Source organism: Dipodomys spectabilis, unplaced genomic scaffold, assembly GCF_019054845.1.
Source record: "Dipodomys spectabilis isolate Male_0828 unplaced genomic scaffold, ASM1905484v1 ptg000006l, whole genome shotgun sequence".
In the NCBI taxonomy this organism is placed as follows: domain Eukaryota; kingdom Metazoa; phylum Chordata; class Mammalia; order Rodentia; family Heteromyidae; genus Dipodomys; species Dipodomys spectabilis.
The window spans coordinates 1,980,516-2,004,541 of NW_024870683.1; the positions used below are offsets into that span (position 1 = coordinate 1,980,516).

At 41.5% G+C, this 24,026-nt stretch overlaps 1 protein-coding gene across 6 annotated transcripts in view; it reads right to left on the reverse strand.

Moving 5' to 3' along the window:
• The window catches only part of Mob3b (MOB kinase activator 3B), a 180,739-nt gene that overhangs the window by 140,727 nt on the left and 15,986 nt on the right, over nucleotides 1-24,026 (reverse strand). For 2 of the 6 annotated variants that reach the window (XM_042695857.1, XM_042695859.1), the window contains 2 exons: nucleotides 4,815-4,904; nucleotides 1,689-3,844 (listed from right to left, as the gene is read on the reverse strand). The exons of 2 other annotated variants lie outside the window; for them this stretch is intronic. In XM_042695857.1, the coding sequence (XP_042551791.1) occupies nucleotides 2,825-3,799 (975 nt within the window). In that variant the 5' untranslated portion in view covers nucleotides 3,800-3,844; nucleotides 4,815-4,904 and the 3' untranslated portion in view covers nucleotides 1,689-2,824. Of the gene's footprint in view, nucleotides 1-1,688; nucleotides 3,845-4,814; nucleotides 4,905-7,478; nucleotides 7,667-24,026 lie in introns of those variants that run through there. 2 more of the 6 variants (XM_042695858.1, XM_042695863.1) reach the window with 2 other exon arrangements.

The window sequence follows — 24,026 nt, forward strand, 5'->3', positions numbered from 1 at the left end:
AGCTTTCCATTAGGATTGATCTGATTTGTTGAGATTGTTTTTCCACTATCTCTTTACTCTGCTACCCTCCTGGCTCAGTTTCCTAACAGTATTGTATATTCAAGGCTGTAAGTTTTTTTTTTTGGGGGGGGGGACACATAACCACTCACAGTCACTGGCTTTTTAATAAAGACTCTAGATTTGACCTCTCAAAATGTAGCTTCTCTGGATCTCGTGAGTATTCCCATATAACACCTCATAATTGTTTTTCAAAGCTGACTGTCTGATAATCCTCTAAGTCAGATTTTGGAGAGAAATGCACCAACTTGTCTAGCGTGAACAGGTCAGTGCACAGGTCTACCAGCCAAGGGACTAGCTCCCCTAAGTCAGGTGACCAGGATGATTATGTATCTGCTGTCTCAGCTCCTGAGGCTGGAAAGTCTGCACACTGACTAGTTTCCTGTTACACTGTACCCATGGGAGGCAGAGGAGGATGAACACCCGGCAGAATAGAGACTTTCCCTGCACTTAGCTGTAATCATGTGGCAGCTGCTATAGTAGTAGCAAGGGTGGAGTGATTCGGACCACACCTTATAAACGTAGCAATCAGCCTAGCAGATGCTATGAAACACTACTGCAAACATTTTTTTTTAAACAGAGACCCAAACTGATGCCACATCTCTGACGTGTCCAAACACCCATCAAAGAGCACTGACTTTGTCACACAGCGCATCCTTGCCTGTCCTGCATCATGGTAAGCACACAGAAGAAGAGCATAGCTTATATAAAAAAAGTACACTTTCTAGGCTGTGTCCCCCCCCCCCCCGCCATGGAGAGGACTGGTATGGGGGTGACAACCATTCCAAGGCAGGGGTCCAGAATGGTTCCTACTTCTAGAAGCATTGACAACTTGCACAGCCAAAGAAGCAGAGGTGTAATGTTTCAAATGATGACACCTGGAAAATTTGGAGGTTGCCTAAAGTTTTCTTTGGGGACATTTTTAGGCTCATGCTGGCGTGCATCTTTTGCCTTAGTACAGCCTTTTGTCAACTGTATTCCCTTCCTTTAGTCCTCTAGTCCTTCCTTCTCTTTCACTTGCAGTTTTCTTCCCTTGTCATTTAAGCTTTATACATAAAACTCCAACAGAAAAAAGAAAAAAAGGCTTTTTTTGTGTGGCATTCCCTCAGCTCCTGAAAGCAGCAGGTACCTATGCAAAAGCTTCCCTAAGATCTTACACCCAGACCCAGCAGCTGCTAATCCCAGGCTCTCTCTGTCAAAAGCACTAAAATGGGCTTAAGTCAAAAACAAGGCTGGTGGGGGTTCACTTCCTCATCTTGAACTAAAGCTATACTTGCCATACTAAATCCAAAACCAAGTTAGACTTGTTTCTCTCACTGTGAGAAGAAAGACTGTATTGCTGGTAAAGAACACAGCACCAAATGGAGGTGGCCAAGTATAGGTTTCCCTAATCACAAGATAAAGAGCAAACTGAGTTTACCGGCTGTGGTGAAAGCCAGGGGTTGAGGAGGCTTGCAGGGAGCTGTAGCTGTTCACGAAAAGCACACAATTCCTTAGCTGAGAATATAATTTTTTTAGTATCTTTTTTGATCAAGAAGGTAACAATGCTCAACATCCTAAAAGTAATGTCCTTCTATACAAGAATATACAAACTAGATTCTGTCTGTAAGAAATGAGAGGCGAGCAATCGATCCAGGCTCAAGGCTTTATTGGGGGACAGACCTGCCAGGCTGCTACAAGCAGGAATGGAAGCAGCAGCAGTAGACAGGTGTGGGCAGAAATTAAGCAAAATTTTAGGGGGCAATGGCATCGGCAGTCACATGGGTCACATTACATGGATCGTAAGAATTTGTCAGGCAGAGTCAATTCCCAGAAGAAGGTGTTACAGGGACTACAGGAATTGGGGGAAGAGTCACATTCTGAGAAGGAATGTAACAGGAGTTGCAACTGGGGCAGGAATTTGTCCGTCACAAGACAGCATCAGAGAAAATAGAAACTAAACAGACTTTTGTAAACTGGTTGGAGCACAGGGTGGGGACTTAATCAGCAAACTGACTCCAAGACTTTAGATTCCTGTATTTTTTTAAGTATACGTTTAAAAGTGAAAGGCAGAGGGTAGAGGGTCGGCGAGACATTCTCTAGCTGCTTCCTGCTGGTTGGGGGCGTCGGGTTTAAACATGGAAGGATGTGTAGGTATCCTGAGGGCTGTCCTTTTTTAGCACCTGGTATGTTGCCATATAGAGTTCGGTGACCTTCTGGTTGGTGAAGGCTTCCATGCGTTCCTGTAAGAAACTGCTAGCACACTTGAACAGGGTCTAAAAAGAGCCAGGATGAGGGGTAGTAGGGGTCGTGTGAATGGTAGCATCCTTGGGAGGAAAGTCCTCCATATGAAGCTGGACAAAGACTGTGACTGTAGTTGATTATCAATTTTTGGGCCCTGTCTAGTAGTCTCTTGGCTCCCTCCCTCACCAGGCCAGATTTGTTATGATAGAAGCAGCATTGCTCCCCTGGCCAAAGACTGCCTTTTTTTGCAAGGTGAAGGTCTAGCCCTCATCTGTTCTAGAGAACCATACCTGCTACAGATTCCAATTGGTCTTGTACCTTAGTAAATTGTTGGGCAATTTCCCAGAGAGAGTCTTGAAGCTCAATGGAGAGGGTCTTGTAACAGCTAAGAGATGTAGCCAAACCCCTGTGCCCAATCTGATGCCTGCTGTCATCCCCAGTGCTACCTGAAGAGAAACCAGCTGGACAGCTTGTCGGCGACACTGGAGGAGTTGGATTGAGAGAGCCTGTGGATGGGACAGGAAATGAAGCATCTGCGGGAGGCCTAAAAGACTGAGGGTGAAAGATAAACCAGGGTGCAGGTCCCTGTCCAGTTGGTAGGCAAGCATAGGTAGGAGGTTGAGCCGCAAAGGAAAAATGAGCCATCTCCAGGCAAGCACGAGGACATGTGAAAAGAGAACAAATGGAGTAAAGGATAGACACCTTGTCCTGCAGGCTCAGCACTCCACACAGAGAGTGAGGAGGCCAGAGCAATGCCTGGGAGAAGGGTAAGTGAACTGGAGTGGAAGGCAGACTGGAGACACTGATAGCGGAGTACCGAGTTAGTTAACCAAGGGAAAAGACGGTAAGATCTGTCCAATGGCCATGAGCACCTTAGGCCAGGTGCATTAATTTTGGGGGGTCCCGTGAAGCGGACAGGTTGTAAAAACTTGCCATTGGCCTCAGGGGACACAGCATAATCTACTCGGGTGTTTTGATGATCTGAGGGGTGTTCAACAGAAATAGTGTGGTTGCAGAGGTATGGAGGCAAGATTCCTACCAGGGTAGAAAAAGGGGTAGGAGGGGAGGAGAAGCAGAGGGCTGCTGGGGCAAGTAAAGAAGTATTACGGATAATGGGTCCAAAGATGGGGGTAGAATTAAGTTTAAAGTAATGGAGGGAGTTAAGATAGGTGGAATAAAGCGAGGTAACCTGCACTTCCCTGGAAGAGGGGTAGGATTGGAGATAGGTATTAGATTGAATGAAGAAGGGGGAGCCTTTTACCTCAGAATAGGCTAGGCGAATGTGCTGGGTAAGAGAGACATTGAGGGGAACAGGGAGGGCAGAAGAGGAGTGGGACAAACAAAGCCAGCACCCATCCGCATAGGAGGAATTCTGCGATTTGAAAGAAGAGAACGTGAGGTTGAGGGATCTCTCCAGGCCTAGAGACCAGAGGAGGGAGATTGTCCGTTGTTCCCTTGAGAGGGGAAGAAAAGGGGAAGAGAAGAGAACAAGTCTGAGTAAGAGGGTGCTAATTGGCATGGCTGGTGGGCTATTGTGTATCCACGGTGGTTGCTGGCAACCGGCCTGTGGGAGAAGAAGAGACAAGGTTGGAATCACTAGGTGACCTGAAATAGAAAGTAGTATGGAAGAGGAGCATGAAATTCTAAGCTTGGTCGGGGACAGTATGGTAGAAGAGTAGGAGAAAGGTGAGAGAGGTGTAGGGGTCTGAGAAGGGAGTGGTGGCTCGTGGAAGGGCTTACTTAGAGAGAGATGATACCAGGGATTTTACAGCAGTGGGAGTGGTTAGGACCACTATATGGGGACCCTCCCCTTTTGGGTCTAGGGGCTTTGGAGAGCGAGTTTTGAGGAGGACTCTTTCACCTGGATGAATCTTAAAGTCAGTTGGAGTGGGAGGTACAGGTTGGGGTAAGAAGGAATCTGCCTGTTCCTAGAAGAGTTGTCTAAAGAACAGGAAGGTAGGAGGAGGTATGAAGTTAGAGGATTAGGGTCTGAAGGCAGGGCAGAGGTAGAGAGTACAGAAGAGCTGGCATAGGTTAGCTCAAAAGGGCTGAGGCCAGAGGACTGACACTAATACAAGCAAGGTAAGAGCTGAGTCCAGGGTAGATGGAGTTCAGAGGAGAGCTTAGTAAGATAACTTTTAATAACATGAATGACCTTTTCAATCTTGCCAGAAGACATCCCACACTGCAGAGTTTACTTCTGAGGAGGGGAAAGGGGGCTTTATGTCTGGGAGTGAGCCAGGGATGGTATGGGCAAGGAAGAGGGTCATGGGGGAAAGAATGTAAGTGTAGCCTTGAATTTGGACAGAATATCATGGCCCCCACAGGGGCATGTGGCCGTGTGGTATAACTAAAAAGGAATGGGAGAACTGGGAACCTTGGAAAGTACAAAGTAAAGGGAGTGTCCTCCTAGGATGCTAGATGATGCCATCAATGCCCACTGCTGTTACAGAAGCAGGTGCAGTTGTTACCCTGATACTCAGGTAAGGTCGAATAGGTGGCCCTGGTATCTATTACAAAGGAAGTCAGCTTACCTGAGACCAAAATCGTTACCCTGGGTTCTGAATGAGTGATGTCCGTTGGGGCTGAGGACCCTGGGAAGCATCAGTCTTCGTGGGCTAGGCCTAGAAACCCGGGCAGATGAGGGCATGAGGCCATGTATTCAGGCTGGGAAGGGGTTCCCATCCCTCTCTGGGGAACAGAGCTGCCCTCCCTAGAAGGGAGTGGTGACCCACCAATCCTTTGACCAGTGGGGCAGTCAACTTCCCAACAACAGTGAGGGCATGGCCCAAGGAGGAGGTCTAGGGTTGGGACAGGTTCTAATCCAATGTCCAGGATGAGAACATTTAAAGCAGGGCCCCAAGGGCCTGGCTTGGACACCCTTCCAAAACCCTGCAAGGCATTAACCAAAAACTGATATTTGGCTTGGTCTTGTTGACACCGATTTCATTTTTCCTGTTCCTCCCGGTTATCAAACACATAGAAGGCAATATTGAGGAGTTCCCATTGAAGGGGTGTTGGGGCCATCCTGGAGCTTTTTGAATTATTTCCAGATATCCTGGAAGGAGTGAGAAATAAAATGAGAATGGAGGAGAGCATTGCCTACTGGACTGGCTGGGTCAATGTGGGTGAAGCGGTGGAGGGTGTCTGCCAGATGGCGTAAAATTCACTGGGAGGGAGTCTCATGGGGACACTGAATTACCTCTCTCAATTTGTCACTGCTGACAGACCTGTGGGCAGTCTTGTCAAGGTTGTGGAGGAGGTAGAGGACCATGTCATCCCTAAGAGTCTCTTGGGGTGGGTGATCAGGCTGGTAATCCCACCCTGGGTCAGAGCAAGGGGCAGCTTCCTGACCAACAGGGTTTTGATTATTTGGGGCATGTGTTCCCTGGCGCTGTGCCTCCACAGCTCCTGATCTTCAAGGGTAAGGGTAGAAGTATCCTAAAGAGCATCTCACGGTGAGGCATGCAGAAGTCTGAAATGGCTGGCAGAGAAGGGTAAAGGTTACTCACTCCAAGGAGGTTCAGGAGGAGGGATCATCCAAACCCAGACCACTCCTCCTGGGTTTCCGCACCAGGATGTAAGAAATGAGAGGTGAGTGAAGGATCAGGGCTCATGGCTTTATTGGGGGACAGACCTGCCAGGCTGCTCCAAGCAGGAATGGAGGCAGCAGAAATGGACAGGTGTGGGCAGAATTTGTTTGTTTTTTTTGTTTGTTTTGGTGGTTGTGGGACTTGAACTCTGGGCCTGGGCACTGTCCCTCAGCTCTTCAGCTCAAGGTGAGCACTCTACCACTTGAGCTACAGCACCACTTCCGGTTTTCTAGTGGTTTATTGGAGATAGGAGTCTCACGGTCTCTCCTGCCCGGGCTGGCTTTGAACCGCGATCCTCAGATCTCAGCCTCCTGAGTAGCTAGGATTACAGGCATGAGCCACCGGCGCCTGGCTGGTGTGGGCGGAATTTAAACAAAATGTTAGGGCACAGTTACATGGGCCACATGGGCAATCACATGGGTCACATTATGTGGATCAGGGGAATTTGGAGGGGAGAGACAGCTCTGAGAAGAAGGTGTTACCTGGGCTACGGGAAATGGGGGAAGAGTTACATTCTGAGGAGTGTAAAAAGACCCGTTGCAGCTGAGGCAGGGATTTGTACATCACACCAGGAAAATACAGTATGAGGAAAATAGAAGCTTAACAGCCTTTTTGTAAACAGGTGGGGATACAGGGAAGGAACTTAATGGGCAAGCTGACTCCAAGACCTTAGACTCTCCACTCTTGGTAGAGATGATGTATCTCTACAACAGTCAATGCAAGCTAAAACAAAACTGTAAATGGTATTATGTTGTCTGTGGGTTCATTCACATGTGTACAGCAACGAAGTAGACAAAGTTACCAAGCCAAGGGACCTTCTAGCACCCAGTTTTGGGAAAGTGTCCCAGTGGGGCTGTTGCTGGAATGTGGGCTGGAGGCAGACTATATCTGAATGGATAGCGGGAAACCCACAGGCATTTTAAAATGACAACACAGAAGGGGTAGTAACAGATATCATGACTTTACATAGCTTCTAGAAGGCATTGCCCACTGGTCCAAAGTTGATGTCAGTCCCCCGATCTTTGTATATCTGATTAATGCCTATTTGGTGTGTGACTAGTTCATATAAACAGCAGGGTTTCCCCTCCCTTGGGATCAGAACTTCTTTCTGGCACTAGTTTGGTTTGGGTCATTGGTAATAAACTCCTTATCCTCTCTAAAAAGTGGTCATGGTCTTTGCTGATCTGCATTACCATAACAGTAAATATATATACACATATACATATATATATATATGTATATATATTCTGCCCACAAGTCTGTCAACAGTGACAATATATGAGATATATATGGGATATATATATATATATATATATATACATATATATGTATATATATATATATATATCCCATATATGGGATCCAGGCATAGTGGAGCATGTCTGTAATCCCAGCTACTTGCGAGGCAGTGGTAGAAGGATTGAAAGTTTTAGATCCTCTATGTACATTGACTCAATGTTTAAGAACTGCAAGGAAGTTGCTAAGTGTGTAGGGGGAAAAAGTAAAAAATACATAAATAAAAATAAAAAATAGAGGTACCTGTAAATTTTATTTATTTAATAAAAGAGAAGGAAAGACCTAAAGATTTTGTGGAAAACTGTTTACCTTCTATAGCTCTCTCTAGATGGTGTGGATGTAGGTACGTATTACTTTCTATTTCTGTTTCATGACAGTAGCAATTACAGAATGAGAAAGGAGAGTGGTATAATGGATTTCTCCAAGTCATGCTCTTCCTTTAGGCCCTGGCAGATGAGATGGACCGAAGAAGCTATGAAATCATTCTCTTAAATGTACTAGAAAAAAAAAAGAAAAAGAGACACACATCTGTTTACAAAATTACTTAGGAATGATCCCATCTATCCTTCACTCAGAGTAGTGAAAATGCTTTCTAAAGCCCAAATTTGATCATATCCCCATACACAGAACCCTCTAGGGCTTTCCACTACTGCCTTTATGACATAGTTAATGAACATAGCTCTGTGGCTCTCTCTCGCTCTTGGCCTTACTCCTTTAACCTCAATGTTGCAGTCCAAGGACCCCTTTCTTTGACTCCTGGGCCTGGAGCATACTGTACCACTCAGTCCATCTTGTATGATGCTGTCTTCCTTTAGTCATTCTTGACCCAGCCTCTGGCTCCCTATACTCATTCATCAGATCTGAGATTAGACCAGTCTCTAAGAAACAGTCCCTGCCTCACCAAATCTAAGTTGGGCATCCATCCTCTGTGCTTACCATGCCACAACTCTCAACACAATGGAAACTATCTACTCATCTCTGTCCTCAGAATGAGCTCCACATTAGCAGAGACTTTATTTGGTCCTGCATGCTGAGCATATGGCATTACATGTCAGATGCCTGCAGTAAATGTGTCCATGATTGGGAGAAAAGATGAGTGAGTGGATGAATAAATTAATCTAGAAATGGGACTAATCAGCTTTCCTTATCACTTCTACTCCAGCATGAAGACAATAGTAATCTGTTTATTTTCTGATGACCGTAAAAATCTTAGTGAAAGTCTTTTAACCAATTTATGGATTTCTTAAAATGGTCACTTTTTAACTTATTAAGTAAATTCAGTAGGCCAGCCTAAAATATTCACAGAAGGGAAAGGATTGTTCAAAACTGGTAGAGACTGAAAGAGAGAATAAAATTATACAAATGAATTATATCACACTCCCAATAATTGTTTTATTGATTCCTTCAAGTAGGATAATAAGGTATCAGGACCAACCTCAGAGTTAATGAAAGTTCAAAAGAGGTAATGTGAGTCATTAGCCCACCAAGGTAAAATGGCAATGACAGCAAGCCTCTCATATCTCATTAGAATGTGGACTAAAAGGAAGAGAGGACTTTCAAAGAACTAGGGGAAATTCTAGGCCCTGGAGAGACAAAGATAAAGAAGGCACAGTTCTTGTCTTAAATATGTCTAATGGTTTAGAGGAGGAGGTTTAGGCACACAGTTTCCTCTCTACCACATAGTCACAGTGAAAAACTTAAAGTATTATCTTAAGTGCTTGTTGAATTATGAGATTACTCAAAGACAGATACTTAAAAGCCCTGTGTCACGATCTAAGGTTTCATAGGCCAAGCTCCCCAACCCCCCACCCGCAACTAAGTTTCTTGGCACTCACTCCAGAGCTCTTTTTATTGGACCTTCATGCTTATAGCATCAATAAAATGGTAAATGAGAACTACCATGAATAAATACCACTGACTGCTATGGGAATAGTAGGAAACTCAAGGGGAGGCCAGAAGAAAAATCTAGAAAAGCCAGAGACCTACAGCAAGGATGACAATCAGAGCAGCAAAGGTTTAATAAGGCCCAAACAACGTATTGTGTGATCATTTTTTAAATGTAGACAATGAACTGTACCAGGGAGAAGACGATAAAAGAGGAATGATCATTTTTGTAATGTGCCTAGCACTCTGAACTTTCAAAACCTCTCATACAGGCACTGGTGGCTCACATCTGTAATCCTAGCTACTCAGGAGGTTGAAATATGAGGATCATGGTTCAGTCCAGCCCAGACAAGGAAGTCTGTGAGGTTCTTATCTCCATTAACAGTAGAGTTGTGGCTCAAGTGGTAGAGTGCTAGCCTGGGTGGGAAAAAAGCTTGGAAACAGTGTTCAGGCCCTGTGTTCAAGCCCCAGGATCAGCACTAAAAAAACTTTTTTAATGCAATATGTGATTAGAGCATTCAGGCACACAATAATTTTGCTAGGAAAAGCGATAGTTTCTTTGCAAAAATGATCAAATTGCTTCCTTTTGGAAACTGGGAGAAAAAGACATATATTGGTATCAACCGTTCTTTTTCCAAATTCTAGTCTAGCTTCCTAAAGATCATACCCTGAAGATTACATAGGTGTTTTCATACATTCTATGTACCCATTAGAGTCAGTCACCACCTGTAAAGTGATCTCGTTAAAATGCAAGTTGTAATTTTGCAGGATCTATCTCCTTAAACTGCAGTAAGACCTACCTAAACAGCTTTATCACCCGTCCACTGAAATTGAGATACTTTTTCATAAAGGAAAAGAAACTTTGTAAATGTGATTTAGTAGAAGGAGTCTGCCCGTGACATCTTAAAGATAAATTGCAAGAACTTTTTTTTAATAAAACTGAAATACCTGTGTAGGTACATATTTGTCTGTGCTTGTTTGCAGGAGGATGCAAACCAAGCTATGGACATTTCTTACTACTGTGATGTAGAATGAATTTGAGTTAGGAGTAAGAGTAATTTTTTTCTTCAAATATCTTTATAAGTTCACAGTTGTTACAAGGATCATACTGAACTGGGGCTTGAACTTAGCCTGGGCATTGTCCTTAGCTTTTCTGCTCAAGACTAGTGCTCTACCATTTCAGCCATGGCTCCACTTCCAGCTTTTTGCTGACTAATTGGAGATACCTGCCTGGGCTGGCTTGGAATCATGCATGATCTTTAGATCTCAGTCTCCTGAATAGCTTAAATTACAGTTACAATCCACCACTGTTAGACTTCATATTTTTTCTTTTAAGCAAGAAAATAAAAAACTGAATGGAAAAAAAATTTTTTAAAGAAAACTAAATTTTAGTTAAAGATCTTTCAAATGGACTTTTAAAAATCAATTCAACAAGCATCCCCTATTTAAAGTATATTCCATAAGCAAAGAAATAGGCTCAGGCCAGGTACTTAACAGGTATTCCACACAAATGACCCTTAAAATAGCATGGATCTGAAATTTTTTTAGGAAAATAATTCATCCATTATTAGTATCACAAATTTGCACATCAATTGACTCAACCATTTACCAAAACTACATCTGGGAAGCAGCAGCTGCCAGAATTCAGGCTAGCATGTTGAGAGCAATTATTAATTGTACCAGAGCAGCAGATAATTAACTCCAGTTTTAAAACTGTTTGGGTGTAATGAACTAAATTTCTATTGTGAAACTGACAGTTGAAAGGAATCTAAATGTAAAGCAAGTTTGTAAGGGTTGTGTTTCTTGTGTTTGAGGGTCTCTGTGGATCCCCAGAGGACAGCAAAGCTTTGGAATAACAGTCCTGGTTTTCCTTCCTGGCTCAGCTATTGCTTGACCATGACACAGCTCTTAGTCTCTGTGAGCTTCTGTTAGTTTCTAATGTGCAAAATGAGGACAAGTACTACAATCTTGTAGGTTAAAGAGAAAAAAAGAGTATGATCACATATTCATACTAGCCATACAAGCAATGGGCAAACCAATAGGAAGCTATTATTACTAAATTCTGACAGCCCTTCCTGCTCAACACTACCTCTCTGCTCACTCTTCTACAAAAATACATTTTGTAGCCATATCCCACCACCTCTTCATTCCTCATATGAGGAGCTTTGGCTAGGTGGTAAAATTTGGATCCTGGAGATTTTGTAAAATGTGCATCATGATTCCACAAATCCTAAAAAAGGCTGTGATCTTGCATTTCCAGCCAACTGCATTGCACACAGTACTGCTGCTACTGGCTACATTCTGAGTGGCAAGGTTCTCAGCTAAAAGGGTGATCAACTTTTAAATACTAATGATGAGCAGAGCACTGAGGTCTGTCGCCTAGAATCCTAGCCACTCAGGAGGGGGAGAGATATGAAAATCAAAGTTCAGAGCCAGCCCTGGCAGGAAAATCTGTGAAATTCTCATCTCTCCAATTAATCACCAAAAACCCAGAAGTAGACCTGTGGCTCAACTGAGGGACAGCACCTAGATCCTGAGTTTAAGCCCCAGTACTTGTTCATAAATAAGTTAGTAAGTAAGTAAATAAGTTAAGGGAATCAGGAAAGACCTGAGGCAGGGATAATGACTTCATCCATATGCCTGCACACCCTGAGTATATCTCATCACAACACCCAGTACAGAGTAGCCAGGTCTCCTTCAATGGGCTGTGAGCTCCTCCAGTGTCCAGAGCCCAACTGTGTAACTCCAAGGGGCTACTGTACTCAATGCAGTCACTCAATTTAGGATGCAAAGCAATAAATAAACGGAGGCATGGATCCTAGAAAAATTCAGGGAATTCACTGTTCAGTGTATAAAAGTATAAATGAGCTTAAGTGTTTTCTTTCCCTCCCTCCCTTCCTCCTTCCCTCCCTCCCTCTCTTTCCCTCTCCTCCCCCTCTCTCTGTCTCTGTCTCTCTGTCTGTCTCTGTCTCTCTCTCTCTCTCCCCCCCCACCTTGGGAGGTTGAACTCAGAGCCTTCCTAGGCAAGTGCATTAACATTTGAGCCATGCCCCTCAAAGACTTTTTGCTTTATTTTTCAAACAGTGTCTTGCTGGTTTTTGTCCAGTGTAGCCTAGACCATGATCTTCCTACTTATGCTTCCTACATACTTGGAATGACAGATAGGCATATATGCTACCATGCTCAGCTTTTTATTGGTGGGGATGGGGTTCTTGTGAACTTTTGGCCCAGGCTAGTCTTGAACTGTGATCTCTTCCTCCTGGGTAGCATGAACCACCAGTGTCCACAGCTCAAACTTCAGATTTCTTAGTTATGACACAAGTGTCACGTATCCCTGAAGCTGATGAATGAGTTGACTTGTTGCCAGTACTAGCCAGTTTGTTTTTCACTGTTTCTGTTTTGTCTCATACCCTTATGCCTCACTCCCCAAATAATTAACCGACTAAGTCAGCTTTACCTTAAAAGAATAAGAGGAAATATTTTTTTAAGTCATCTGGCCCCTTTATCAGTAAGGAACCAGGAACATCGTGGATCTGGGATGCCCAGGAATCTGAGGAAAACATCAAAACAATGTCACAAGACTGGATCACAGCAAGAGCTAGTGACCATCAGGTGCCCATTGGCTAGGATCAAAATTAGGTTGTCCAAAAAAGCCCAGTTTAGACTTTTGTGCCTGTGATGCCTGAGAAGATGGAATTGGAGGCAAAGGCCCTCCATCTTCCAACTTGTCAGCTTGTGCCAACATGTCCCCTCCCCCATCACTCTGTCTCCTCATCTGGCTTCATCTGTCAGGAGCAGAGAGAGGCCACTCACAATTACAATACCAGCACTACTTGATAAAGAACCATCAGGAAAGGATATTCCTGGACTTTTCATGTTAAAAATATAAAAAGTTTCAAGGATTCCCTTTCATATAACATAAAAAAGACCTACACCCAGATACCCCTTAGTAGATGAATGGATCAAGAAAATGTGATATATCTAGATATAGATATAATGGAATTCTATGCCTCCATCAGAAAGAATGACATCGCCCCATTTGTTAGGAAATGGAAAGACTTGGAAAAAAATTCTATTAAGTGAAGTAAGCCAAGCAGAAGAAACATAATTCCCATGGTTTCCCTTATCTGTAATAACTAGCATATGTCTAGGACAAACAGAAAAGGTCAAAAGCTATGTAAATAGGACCATATAAGATGATGACAAGTGAAATGAACCCCAAGATAGGGACACAAGTGGTTTTATCTTTCTTGATGTTCTTTTTAATGTACTTATAATGTACTATGTGATTTTTTTTTGTTTCTTTTGTATGTTTTCTTCCCATGGTATAACCCCTGTTTTCACTGTTTTGATTCAGTGCCCTGCATCTTGTATACACATTTTTCTAATTTGGAGAGGGGGAAAAAATGCTGAAATAAGGATACAGGATGACCCATCGTAGCAATGAGATTTCTTTACAATTTTGGGGGTAGGGAGGAAGAAAGGAGGAGCTGGGGAGGTAGGGAAGGAAGGGATGGTAGGGGAAAAACAAAGGAGGGGGTGACAATGCTTGATAGGAAATGTACTCATTACCTTACTCATGTAACTGTAACCCCTCTGTACAGTATCTTTACAATAAAAAAAAATTTTTTAAGACCTAGAACATTCTTCTCTTCTCCAGGAGAGTCTTTATCTCCTCACAGATCTACAAAACTACATTTGCAAGTGGAGCAATGAGACAATATCTTTTATAAAACAGTATTTTATAATAGCATAGATTCTCTTACAAGGTATGGAACAGGTTCATCTTCTAGGCTATTCCAATCTATAGGTTTTCTAAGTAATTAAGGATCACTAAAGAACAAACGAGTAAAACTGTCATCGTTTCTAATGAAATGTAGCAAGTTTTCCAACCAAGTTGGTTCCTTAGCCTCAACTTGAACAATTAGCTCATTTCACCTGCACTTGTCTTCTCCTTTTATTATTATCTTTAAGTAGTTGTACAAAGGAGTTGTCATTTAACAGTTTACAAATACAATATATCTTGATCAATATCACCCCTTTCAACATTCTCACCCATCCCTCCCTGACCTACTCCTCCCCTCACACTTCTTAATTTTGTAGGCTATGCATTGGATTAAATTTGCCAAATAAACCATGTTAGAAAAATGCAGTTCTCTTACTGGAGTTGGAAACCTTTAAGCTTAGAAAAGCCACTGAAAATGTTTTCTCAGACAACTCTAGGAAGCATATGTCCAAATGTAATCTTTTCACACACAATTTTTCTGATCAGAGCATGAGTTGGTCTGTTCAAAGGCCTGTCTTTGAGTGAGTGGCTCTTCTGCTGTGAGTTGGGACCTTGGGCACAATGGCAGTGAGATAACAACTTCTCGATCTTCTCCAGGTATATGTCAAGTTTAATTCTATAGCCTAAGTGTCCAAAATAAAGGGTGTCGTTCACTGTGACTCACCTTCTCAATAGGATGTCAATAACTATAATGCATCCGATTTGCAAAAAGGAAACTGTAATTAAGTGTGCTCTTATATTTAAATGATTTAAACAGCCACCCCAGGCAGTCAGACCTACTAGTCTTTGTAAGTAAAGGAATCCATCCACTGTGAACTCTTGAGACTTCTAGAGAACTTTAAACTCTTTCCTTAATTAATGCCTTCAGCACCCCTGTGGCCCCATTATGCTGTTGTGATTAAGCATTCTATTTTCTTGGTCCCAAGGGCTCTCGAAGCAAAAACATGTTCCCCAGCAGACATTTATACTTTTTTGCAGGAGAGTTAGTGTTCCACACATGAGTTAAAACAAATGTGAGTTAAAATGATCGTTAAAATTGACTCTCATTTCTTCTATACATTTCAAGAAATGGCAGGACTCTATTTTCCTCTTCCTATATAGAGTCCAAGGAACTCCAGCAAGGAATTAGTTTTTGACTTGGGGAAAACATTGTCAAAAGAATGTTTTGAGAAACTTCTAGAGAGATAACCTGAGAAGACATGCCAGTTTTAGGGTCTTATACAATGCCATGAGAGATTTAATTCCTACAAACTTAGTAGATATCACTTTATAGCCCAACCACACTTTGACTCATAGTCACTCTGAGAATTTTTCCTAAAGAAAAACCATGGATTTTTCATGAAGCATGGGGATAAACATTATATAAGTCTTTATCACAACTCTGTCATTCAAATTTATAAAATCTAACTTTCTAAATATCATGGAGTATCTAAATATTGAAATTCTATAAAACACTTTAAAAGCTTTTATATGATATGTACGGTAGTATTTATGATGAATACAAAGTATGTAAAAGCATAAAAGAAATAAGTAGATAATGAAATGTTCTGTCAATAATTCTCTCAGTTCCTTAAAAATCATATTTACATATTTAACTGAAACTGAAGGTAAAAATAATTACCCCCTAGCTAGGGTGATTTTAAATTTCCTCTTTATATTTCCCTTAATATTTGTGGTTTTTGTATTTTCTAAACTAAGTATATACTAGTTCATAATTAGAAGATAAAATCTCCATCTTTTTCTTTAACATTTTTAAAATTGTTATGATAAGGGTGATATATATGTGTGTGTGTGTGTGTGTATATATATATATATATATATATATATATATCAGGTAAAGACCACATTACTTTTTGGACAATATCACCCCTTCCCTCACCTTCTCTCGGGTTTTTCCCTCTCCATTTTTCCTTAATCAGCATAAAACTAGTCTTCACACATGTAGAACAAATTTATCACTAGATAAGTAGGAAATTTAATGGAAATAAGTATGGCAGGTGAGTGTTAAGCTAACATCTATAGATTTGGCTTTAGCTTCTTGTATTTAATTAAATTCCTACCAATAGATTCTCTACCAATGCACTCCAATTTCTACTAGTTGATCCTTATTCTGAAGCAGTCTAAGGATTCTTAGCACATCAACATGAAACTCCCAGACAGACAAGGAAAGATGTGCATAGGGAGCTAACTTGATACAAGGCACTAATAGAAAGCATGAATATGAATGCATGGAGTTTCTGGACAGCAGATAATGGGAGAGGGAAATGCTATTCAGATAACAGCTGCCAGCTCCCCTCCCCTCTCCTCCCTGCACTGTCATTCTCCAGCGCCTACCCCCTCTCAGGGCCTTGATTCCCAGCCCACGAGAACTCTGGGGTGCATGTTGCCTTCATGGTGTTCTCCCGCACCAAAAGCACAGAGGATAAAAGGCTGCTGTGTTGAAAGCTTGTGCCTCATAGAATAACAACAGTGTTAAATGTGCTTAAAAAGACGTTGCTACTTTTCATATCAATCACAGCATTTGCCAAGCTACTCCCCAATCTAGTAGGAGGTACAAGGGTGATCATTGTTTAATTGGCTCTGGGAATCTCATGAGCTGTGCTGGGCCTTTAATTAGAGGAGTTATTAGAGTGTGTGATGGATGGATGTGTGTGTTAGGGAGGGGAGGACTGGTTCTGTCATGGTTTTGATAATTTGTGAATGCATAGTTGGACAAACTTAAAAGAAGGTAAGAATTCACTAACAGAAAGTTCAAGGTAGCAGTACATTCAGTTTTTATTCATGACCCTAATCTCTTTTAATACACCTTTGACTTCATAAAACTTAACTTATTTTCAACTTCAGAATTTTCTTAGCTAGACCAACAGAGAAAACCCTGAGCAGTAGGATCTTGGTCTCCTATTCAAAATGCATTTTTAACTGTCAGTAGTTAAGCAATGCTGTGCACCAAGCACAATTAAAAGGAGGCAGTCTCAGTACTGCCTGCAGATATTTGTGGGGATAAAGAGTCAACATGGCTGGATTTCCTGACTTTTTTCAAGAATATCTAGAAATCTGTAATTGAATGTATAATCTGTGTTACAGGCTAGCAATTAAAAAGAAGAAAGAGGGCTGGGAAGTTGGCTCAGTGGTAGAGTGCTTGCCTTGCATACATGAGGCCCTGGGTTCGATTCCTCAACACCAAAGAAGCAGAAAAAACCAGAAGTGGCACTATGGCTCCAGTAGTAGAGCACTAGCCTTGAGCTGATGAACTGAAGGACAACGCCCAGGCCAGGAGTTCAGGCCCTACAACGGACGAAAAAAAGAAGGAAGGAAGGAAGGAAGGAAGGGAGGAAGGAAGGAAGGAAGGGTAATTGTTTTCCATGAGCAAACACAACATCTCTGCAAGTCAGACTAGGACTGTGGGCTGCAGGGGTTGCAAACCCCTCATTCAGAAAGAGCAAGATTTTAATGCAGGCTTTTAAAAACACATTACATTTATCTGCCTATACATATGTTACCATCCAATAAACAAGCTAGAAAAGAATCGTGAATTTAAAAAATAAATTGGCCAGCCAATTTATCATAATTAAAGTTTCTAAAATTATTTGGGGCCTATTGTCCTCTTTTTAATGCAACAGGAATAAAGTACTAGGGTTTTATCCACTGGAATATTTTAACAAAGTCCTTAAAGGGTAAATGCATTTGTGTGCCTTAGAGCCACTGCTGATTTACCTCTTTCATGTATGAAATGACTAAGGAACAAAGAAAAATGGTCTGTAACCCAGTCCTGTTTCCTTATGATTCATGAATCAAATAAAAACCTTCTCTAAAGGATGACCAAGAAAGCAAGCCTATTAACCATTTAGGCTCACTAAGCAAAGGCATTGTGTCAACAAATTACTTTCATGATAGTCTCAGTAAGCTGAATTGAGATTCTCACTAAACACTCATGCAAAGGACCTGTGTCCACTTCACACATTTATTATCTGTCTTTGACAAGTAGAATAATAATCACTTAAGATGAGTAAGTCACTTAAGATGACTAACTCACATATTCACCATGGATGCCCCACGAAATGAACACTCCTATTTCCTAGGATTGAAACTACAGAACTTACTAATTTGTTTTCCACTCTTGATGTTTCTCAGTAGAATGGTATCATTCTATGTCACTGTCCCATCTACTGAAGGACAAGTCAAAGCAGGAAATAAATGTGGCTTTTTATTTATTTATTTTTATCTCTTGTACCAGTAGAGGAAAACAGTATATTCTAACAGTGAAGGCTCTCAACTTTCGTGTTGGTAATCTATGAAAGCACAGAAGAAGAACTCAACTTTGTCCTAAAAGAAAGTCAAGGTAGCACTACTCTAAGTTTTTGTTTATGACCCTCCCAATGCAAATTTGAATCCAGATATGACATCATGTCTAAACTGAACTTCAGTTTTCTTATGAAGGCCAGCAGAGAAAAACTGAAGAAGTTGTGAGATCAGAGTCTGATACTGAAAATGCATTTATCTGTCAGGAAGCTAAAGAGACCAAATGATGTTGAACATAGAGATGGGTGGAAGGGGACAGCAGTTCCTCTGTCACCACCAGCTCACCGCCTTATTTCTAGATATTGTTTACAACTTAAGAACCACCCTGCATATCAAATTAGATAGCATTATAATTTTGCCCTTTAATTTTATGTTGAAATACCATAAAACAGGCTTATGGAAACCTATGCCCCTCACTGTCTCAACCCCCACAAAGCTAGGATTACAGGCATGAGCCATCCACACACAGCTCCTTTTCTTCCTTTGAGAGGCTTCCCAGAGTCCTTGACTCCTAGCCCTGCATTGCTCTGATCTCTGCCATTACATCTCCTCTGACTCTTCACCTGCCAGGCAGGCAGGTCAGGATGCTGGCGGGGGGTGGGGGGGGGGGGGCGGAGAGAGGCTACATTAGTCTCTGCCTTAATTTTCATTTATGGTACCTTGTTCGTTAGGGTGGAGCTGTGGGTCTTGTTGCCTTGTCTAATGGTGTCCTTGTAGGCCACTTGGTCTTGGCATTGAAGTAGATGGACAAAGTGACCAGAAGGGGACATAAAGGTCATTAGCTTATCAATCGTAGTGGTTGTTTCCTCCCGTGTTTCCTTTTCCCTTCTAGTTTTTAGATATCTCTCCTCTCCGAACATGTACCCCTCCAGATTGGTCATCTCCAGCTCATTATTCATAGAGAATGGGATGCCTGGATCCTGACTCCCATGTCATTGAACTGGGGAACCATGGGTCAGCCCTTCTCATGCTCTGAAGTGACTGATCCATGCTCCCACTTAGGACTATAAAGTCCTCCTCCTCCCAGAAAGGGGCCAGCCAATGTCTGGGGGTGGTGGCTAAGAATTCAGCAGGGAGAGGAAAAGAATAATAGAGAGCTTTGTCACAGAAGGCTGACAGTTTGTTTTAGAATTGCTGATCTGAATGGCTTAGGCTAAATCAGAGAGAGAGACAGAGACAAAGAGACAGAGACAGAGAAAACGAGAAAGACAGATGCTAAGAGAAAGATAACTGCCTATTCCCTTGGGATAGTCTCTTTAGAAATGAAGATGATGATGTCTATAAGAATTTCATTTGGTGTCTTGGCAGATGGAAGGCTATGAAGGCGACATGTCAGGGCTTTTTGTATGATGGATAGCCATTCTGTATTTTTTAATGCATTTTTACTTTTAACAATAAGCCAATATCCCAAAGTCTTAAGATTTTTATAGAACATTAAGATTATTTGCCAAAATAACAAATCTAATTGATGTGTACCAAATCAGACACGAATACAAATTTAAAACAAAGACATTGTAGACTAGATTCTACTGTAGATAAACCATCCAAGGTGCCAAAGTTGTAGAAAAATTCACTTCAAATGCAAAAACTTTACTTCATTTAACTAATATTTCTGTGATATAAAAAAGGCTGCTGTAGCTTGACAGAAGCATCCTGAACCCATCCCAACAAACCCTGGTACATTTGAGGAGGTGTTAGAACACAGAAACATTTTTGAGAATTAGGCATTTCTGAGATTTGTTTTAATAATCAAATCAGAAAGAATAGATGTTACTCGCTATAGGATTTAATCTGTATTTAATAACAGATTTGAATCATTTTCTTAACACACTAGAATCATTTTCTTAACTTCTGATGCATAATTTTTTAATTATATGATTATATTGTGTGTTTATATTCCAATATAAATTGACTACAGATAGATTATCCATGGTTTAAATATATCTTGGAGCACATTTTATTTAAATGTTAAAATATATAGGAAATGCACTTTTTCTGTGTACACTGATCAATGACATTAGAGATACTCTCAGAAATTGAAACCTGAAGCCAAACCCAGGAAACTGAAGACACAACACCAACCGAAGACTAATTCAGTAAATTATTTATATAACTGTCTAAAGGATAAGGAACCTAATCTCATGTAAGAGCATCCAGTTAAAGATCTAATGCCAAATGAGATGACTTATTTATTATCAAAACATTGTCATTCTAGAACTGGAGGCATGGCTCAAGTGATGGTGCTCCGGCCACGAGCCAAAGATCTGAGCAAGACGGTGAAGTTCTGAGTTCAAGATCCAGGGCCAGCATAAAACATTTGGTTAAAAAAATAAAAAGAACTTATAACCAAATGGATAAGCAATGATATTCTCAGAAACTGCCTTTGGTAATTACAGGTGTTAGCCTAGGCTTACTAATTTATGAAAGCATGCCCTAAGTCGGCTTCTTTCTTTCCTATCTTTGTCTAGGTGTTATAACTCCTAGTCTCCATCTTGCCTCCTAGGTTCCATTTCTGGCCCTTCTCCAAACTGTTCCCACCCCAACATCACATCATACCACTCTCCTGTTTCAAAAAGCCTGTCTGTGTTTTCATTAGTCTTAGAATGGAAGTGGAACTTGGTCAGCCAAGCTCTACTCCATCCCAGCCATGCTAGTCCCAGCTACTCCATTTCCTTTGCTCCAATCTATCTAATCTTTGTGCTTAAATATCCAGTGAGGGTTGTGGCCAAGGAGAGAACAGATGAATGGAGAGAGGACGAATAGGAAAACAGAGTCATTCACATATGTCACTAATGTACACATGTGAAAATGGAACTGGAGGGGATAGGTGGGGTTAGGAGAGATGGAGGGAAGAGAACGATGGAAGGGGAGATATTGATCAAGATGCATTGTACTTGGGCTGGGAAGGTGGCTCAGTGGTAGAGCGCTTGCCTTGCATGCCTGAGGCCCTGAGTTTGATTCCTCAGCACCACATAAGCAAAAAGAAAAAAAGCTGGAAGTGGCGCTGTGGTTCAAGTGGTAGAGCGCTAGCCTCGAGCTGAAGAGCTGAGGGACAGCGCCCAGGCCCAAAGTTCAGGCCCCATGACCGGACCCAAAAAAAAAAAAAAAGATGCATTGTACTCATGAACTAACAGGTTAAATCAAAACTCCTTTGTACCATTATTTAAAGATAATGTTTTTAAAAAGGAAAAGACATTCAGTATGTAAATAAATAAGTATTTCAAGCTCTTTCCCATTAAGAACTTTGAATTAGCGGTCCTCTTTGCTCATAATGTTCTTTTTCCAGATTTCTGCATGACTGACTTTGCTTCGGGGGTCATTTACATATCTCTTGCCCTGTTTCTTTTATTCACAGTACTTCTAAAACCTGGTAATTTTATTTTTATTGTCTAAAATGCTGAACATTCTATGAAGACCTGAGCCTTCTACCATCTCCTTGCCTCAGATACCATATCCTCAGAGATGGATGTGAGTGGATGATAGATTCACATCTGCATAACATGTCTATGCAGTAGATACTTTCACCACTGTTGGCCTAGGGACTGTTCATAAGAAACAATGTTACCACCTTTGGCAAGGAGGATTACTACCCTGTCCTGGTGGGGATATTTGTAAGACATTCCTAACTTCTGGCTCTCTTAACTGCATCTCCTTTGGGCATAAAAAAGCTTTGGTTCTGGGGCTCCTCACAGGGTTCTTCTCATGCTGAAGGTTTTTCTCTTAAGGAAAATCAAGTTTACAAAGCTAATAGTCCCAAGGGGTGTGGCAATGTTTAATTACTTATAATATTTGGAGACTAGGAGGCTATCTTGGCTTTCAATTTTATGAGATCTAATTTACGAAGAGGTTCTTTCAGGAGAAAAAAAGAAATCACATTATGTAGGATCAGATCCCAGGTTGCCTGGTTAGGACTAGTCCATGCAGAACAGTATATATCTCACATCAAAAGCACATCTATGTGGAAAGCTAGTGTGTATAAACTTTTGGTAGATGTCTTGTTTCCCAGTTCTGATGAAATGAAAGATTCTGGTGCCTACAAATCGTTTTCCCAAAAGGTCTTCTGTACCTGTAATAGGAAATACAGGATAGATCTGGGCAAAGGCTCTGGAAACGTCCGGGCAATCTCTCCACACTGACTACCCCTGAGAATACCACGTGTGATCACACTTTTCCCCACTTTGGATGATGAGGAAGAAATGCTTCCCCATCCAGCTGAACTGCTGAACTGCTTTCTGCAGCTCTATACCAGAAAAACAAAAACCCACTGCACCCTGCAGAGTGCCTGCCAAGGAGCTGCAACTGGCAGGAAACATCCGCCTGCACAAAGACAAGTTCAAAAATCATCGGCCCTGCAGCATGTGGAGGTTACTGCTATAAGGAAAATGCAAGGTCTTTCTCAGGTATCCCTCAGGAATCTCATCTCTGAGTCTAATGGGGAGAGGGCGGTCGGGGGCGGGGGGTATATGGGTATGTGTTTGATTATGGCTTGTTTGCAGACAAAAAATGTTATATTGTTACCTGATGACTCACACATACATGGATTCCAAATCAAAGGAAATAAGCAAGGGAGAACGCCGCTGGTGTAATTCCTTTGCACAACGAGCATATAGTCTAACAAAATAAATATCAGGAAGCTAGGACTTGAGGTATTGGGGGTCGGGAGGGAGAGGACAAAGGGAGGGGAGTGGATAAATGAAGAGAGGAAGGGAGAATGTAGTAGTTATAATATACACACTCATGGAGCTAGGAAAATTGGGGTGGGATGGGCAGGGATGGAGGAGAATGATGAAGGGAGTGACATTGATCAGGATGCACTGTACTCACAAACTGACATGTTGAATTGAAATCCGTTTGTACAACTACTTAAAGATGACACAATTATAATTATTATAAAGTTCCTCAAAATAAATAAATAAATAAACCAAATTATGAGGGTTGAAAATACAAGGGTTTATACTGACATGGAAAAGTACTTTTTGAAGTTTGACCCTGTTGGTAAGAACTCATAAGAAGATTAATCGACTCGATTCTATAAAAATTAATCTTGTTAGTGATGATTAGCAAAGTTCAAATGCAAAGAACAAAGCACAAAAAGTGTTCACAGTGCTTTGGAGAGATTTGCTCAGTGACATAAGCATTCTTGTGAGCAATCTCTTTTTGAAGGCCTTCAAGGAGACATTTCTCCCAGAATTCAGCAGTAAGAAAAGTTGTGCTTCCATTAAGGACTTAGCTTTGTGGGTGCTTTATTTTTTGGGTACTATGAAATTTTAATAGATCACCTTTTTTCTTTCCTTGTAGGAACATTTGTCCTTGGGGACAAATGTATAACTCTCTGAAATATTGGCTCTGGATATTATAAAATGCATTGTTACATTCTAATTATATTTCTCACTTTATCTTTCTATCTTCCTTATTTTCCTTCCATTTTAATTTCTTTAATCACTCTTTACTATCTTGTATATATTTCTTTTAACCGTTCCAAATCTTTTTCAGAATGAGATAGTCTACTAGATGCATAGACACATACAAGTGCATTTTACCTGATCTTTTACAACTCTAGCCCTGTAATATGACAATGTGAAGTGGAGCTGTGCCTCAAGTGGTAGAGCACTAGCCTTGAGCAAAAAAGCTCAAGGACAGCACCTATTTCCTGAGTTCAAGCCCTAGGACCCACACACTCACAACACACACACACACACACGCGCGCACACACACACACACACACACACACACACACACACACTGCAGAATCCAGGTATGGTGGTACAAGCCTATAATCTAACACTCAAGAGGCTGAGAAGGAGGTTATGAGCTCCAGGCCAGGCTGAGCTACAATGTGAGGCCTGTCTCAGAAACAAACAAACAAACAAAAACTTAAATCCTCATTC